The following is a 3,817-nucleotide window of genomic DNA, read 5'->3' as shown; positions in this document are numbered from 1 at the left end:
GACACTTCCTCAATCCATCCTATATGTTTAAATCTGTCAAAATACATTACCCGAAGCGTGTTTCTGATAAACTCACGTGTTCCTGAGAGGCGGATTGAGAAACGTCGATTGTTTAAGCTATGCAAATGGATTTCCTCCTGTATTGGAAAAAGAATTTGGACTTCCATGCATTCCATATCCTCCATGCGATTGTTGAATGTTATCAAGAGATGAAAAACGAGTTATGCCGCCATTGAATGTATCAAATCTTTGTGATCTACAAAATATTACAACGAAATTATAAGTCGGGTAGGATTAACATCTTCAACAGAACATAGGCAGATTATTTGATAGCATAACTGGCCACACATATGAGAGAGTATAATTTCTTACCTAATAAGTTGCTCTTCATTATTAACTTGATCAAAGCACTCACCTGAGATGATTGAATCATGAATAATAATAAACTTGAAGAAAAAATAAACAAAAAATCTTCAAAGGTAATGGAAGATAACAATGAAAATACCAGTAACCGGGGATGCATAACTTGCGGAATAAGGCACCATTGTGTCTAAAGAACCAAGACTTGAAGTATACATTAGTCCTGTTCTATGTGATACATCGGGTAGCACACCATACGTTGACGCCAGAGTCGGAGACTATAAATAGAAAAATAAAAACAAGTTTAGAAGGTTAAAGTTATTTATCGGCTTTACCTTAGGATGTGATTTTCTCTTATAATAAGGACCAGAGGGAGTAATATATTCGTTTACAGTTGTACATACCGATGATGTGTGCGCTATACTTCTCCCTTCAGTTACTTCAAAAGGGTTCATGGGTTTTGGTGCATTAGGATAATACTGCATACTATTGTCATATCCCATGACAGGATGTTGAACATTCTTCCAACCTGCATTTGGTGCGGGACCAGATAAGTAGCTTGTAGTAAAAAGGTCCTGCAGAGATTTTTCTTAGGAATTAAGGTTTTTGTCTATTCAAAATAAAAATATGTTGTGAAAAATGGATACTTATATTACCTCTGGAAGTTCCATTCTTCCACTAGACTTGGTTTTTGTCGTACTAGGCTTGGAGCCGACATCAGGTTTGGTGTTTTGAGTAGGATTTGAGGTGGTTCGAGAAGATAGTTCGTCAAAAGCGTGTGATGTTTCATGTGTATTAGGAGAAAATGATGGCTGCATGTAATCAATAATAGAACAAAATGAGTAACTATGGACATGTTCTAGGTTGTTTTCTTATGTCAGGAAATAAGATCAAATAAATCAATCCGAACAAACGTAAAACTGACATGTTATATGTCTCACCTCATTATTTGAGACTACATTGTTTGGTGATTTTATAGGTGATGTTGTTGAACTACAACCAACTGAAACAGAAGGAGAATCTTGCATGCTTTGTGGTTCATGTGCATGTGAAACTTCAATGGGATTTTCTATCTGTGGTCTATCTCCTCGTGAAACTTCAACGAAGTCTTCTGTTTCATGCAGCTCAGATTGTGGCGGAGGAGCTTCGTTAGAAGGTTGTGCCGTCTCAGAACATGATGCAGTGGTCTGCTCCATTGAAGTAGATGGAAAATCCAATGTAGAGGCTTTTTCTACCGTTGAAGTTGTAGGAACATTGTCACTAAAAGGACCTGATAATTCAAGAAGTAAAAGGTCTAAATGACTTGAAGTTTTTGCTTTAGGTGTTGGTTCCGTTGCGCAAGATTTAATGGTGTTTGTGTTTGGAGTTTTAGGAACATTTTCCTCGGTAGATGTTTCGAATGAGGCCCAATTGCTTTCACTTTCCATCGTCATGCTTGGTGTTTCTTGTACAGCAACAATAGCGGTTTCAGAAGCTTGAGACTTCGGACTCAAATCATTTAAGCTTCTTGGTTTATTACTTATTTTCTCCGACGGTTTTTTCTCAATAGAACCTTCTTCGCCAGAAGTTGTTACCTTTTACAGTTAAAATACATCAAGGACTTCGTTCAAATCTATAAAGTACAGACACGGACATCAAACATAACACTGATATGTCAAAGTTCACTTACTTGTAAAGATGAGTCATTCTTCGTCGTGATTTCACCCGAAGATCTTTGAACTGGTGCTTGGGATCTGTCCACACTCTTACGACCATCAAATGAAAGTTGTCCTAGCTTTGAATCTAGATTCGATTGCCTGCGGTTTCTATAATCTTCGTCCCGAAACCTATCATCAACGACCTCAAACTTCATAGGACTTTTGCTTAATCCTCCAAATCTTGAATACTTTCGTACATACTTAGGACTTCGGCTTTCATCATATACATATCTCAAACTCGCATCCTCGATTGCACTTGGACTGTTTCTTGCACCGGGACTTGACTTAGGAGTTACCAACTCTAAACGAAACGAACTACCCTTCTTACTTTCATGGGACTCCTCCTTGTCATTCTGTATGAAAAATTTTCAGTCATGAGTTTGGTTCCTCTCTTAAATAAACTATTAGGTTCGAGTCTTGTGAACGAAGAAAACAGACATCGATCGAGTTTTGATCCTTAAATGGACCAACCTGACTCGTCACAGATTACTCAATTTAATGTGACTTTCGTATGCTAAGAGTCTAAAATAAATAAATAAGATAGTAAGTGTAAATATGTATATAAAAGTTACCAATTTAATCCTGGGAAGATTTTCTTGACTTATTTCGCCGGTATATTTTCTTTCCACATAGACATGCTTGATAAAATCTCTAAGTCTGTGCATATTACTGAACGAAAAGATTCGAATTAGATCATATGACGTGGTCGCAATTTAAGTATGTGACTTATTACGACGTGACTACAATATTGCATCACAATTTTCTACAATATCAAGGATTGTGACTTAACCGCGATTTTAAGAAGAAAAGTTACCTAGAATCGGGATACGAATGTCGCATAGGATCCCATCCTTTGAAATAAATCTGCTTTGCTCTCTGCGCATAAATCGAAGTTGTACATTTAATCCAAAATTAAAATCTAGTAGCATGATATAAAAAAAAAACATGATAATAATGTTCACCTCATTGCCACCAGCTTGAAGAGCAGTGACTTCTTCGGGAGTGAATTTCGCCATTGATACCGATTTTACTCTATGCGTGAACTCTCGACTATAATTTTGTATATAACTTAGTAAGTAAAAACATACAAATGAATATGAACAAGGATAAGAAAGAAAGTAAACCTAAAAAGATTTGATTTCTTACTGTAAACCACTGCAATTTATGCAGACAAATGTTGAGAATGTTGTACAAACATATTGTGGTCCCTAATTCATAGAAGCAATCAATGTCAAATACAGTGTCATAAGAAAATGTTGCAAAACCACGGTGACATCGTGATTTTGCCTGTTTTGCATAACTGCAGGCAAAATCACGATAATTCATCGTAATTCTGCTCATTTTTGTGTAAAGAATTTGTAAGAAATGATTTAGTAATATACCAAGGCATTGCAATTGATGCATCTTCTGTTTTCAGGAAGTTTTAAAAGACCTCTGATTATTCTTTCAACTCTTTCTTCTTCTTTCTTTGAAGAACTCATGTTCAAATTGCTCAAATTGATTCCTCTATGAACAAGCAACCTTGATCACAAAATTTTCAATTTCAATGATCATATATAATAATAAAATGTTAATTATGTGCAAAAGAGAAACATGTTAGGATTGTTATGGACAATGATAGCAGTGGTAGAATCCCACAGGGGTTTGACAAATTTGGGACAAAGATGTGTCCAAACAAGAAAGTTTTGTTGTTGTTTTCTTAAGGAGAGAAAGTTGCCGGTAAATAAGGTACCACACGATTTTCTTTACCTTTTTTGGTC

The 3,817-nt window shown here is 36.0% G+C and overlaps 1 protein-coding gene across 1 annotated transcript; it reads right to left on the bottom strand.

Moving 5' to 3' along the window:
- Positions 1–418: 418 nt before the first annotated feature.
- Positions 419–3,538, bottom strand: LOC127095914 (probable ADP-ribosylation factor GTPase-activating protein AGD14). The gene is made up of 11 exons (XM_051034541.1): positions 3,440–3,538; positions 3,204–3,265; positions 3,020–3,107; positions 2,872–2,933; positions 2,630–2,726; positions 2,030–2,410; positions 1,506–1,934; positions 1,302–1,433; positions 1,017–1,172; positions 765–935; positions 419–638 (listed from the first exon to the last, which is right to left on the bottom strand). Exons 1-11 carry the CDS (start codon positions 3,536–3,538, stop codon positions 474–476), a joined length of 1,842 nt encoding a protein of 613 aa, XP_050890498.1. The 3' UTR covers positions 419–473.
- Positions 3,539–3,817: the final 279 nt, after the last annotated feature.

This window comes from Lathyrus oleraceus, chromosome 6 (assembly GCF_024323335.1).
Source record: "Lathyrus oleraceus cultivar Zhongwan6 chromosome 6, CAAS_Psat_ZW6_1.0, whole genome shotgun sequence".
Classification (NCBI taxonomy): domain Eukaryota; kingdom Viridiplantae; phylum Streptophyta; class Magnoliopsida; order Fabales; family Fabaceae; genus Lathyrus; species Lathyrus oleraceus.
The sequence above is the reverse complement of the archived record's forward strand: the minus strand, read 5'-3'. Positions and strand labels throughout refer to the sequence as shown.

Bases quoted from the DNA above. Each gene is read 5' to 3' on its own strand.
- LOC127095914 (XM_051034541.1), bottom strand. From the start codon at position 3,538: ATGAGTTCTTCAAAGAAAGAAGAAGAAAGAGTTGAAAGAATAATCAGA. The intron at 3,266-3,439 runs GTATATTACTAA...TCTATGAATTAG, and splicing joins GCATCAATTGCAATGCCTTG to GGACCACAATATGTTTGTAC. The intron at 2,411-2,629 runs GTAACTTTTATA...TTTTTCATACAG, and splicing joins ATCTTCCCAGGATTAAATTG to AATGACAAGGAGGAGTCCCA.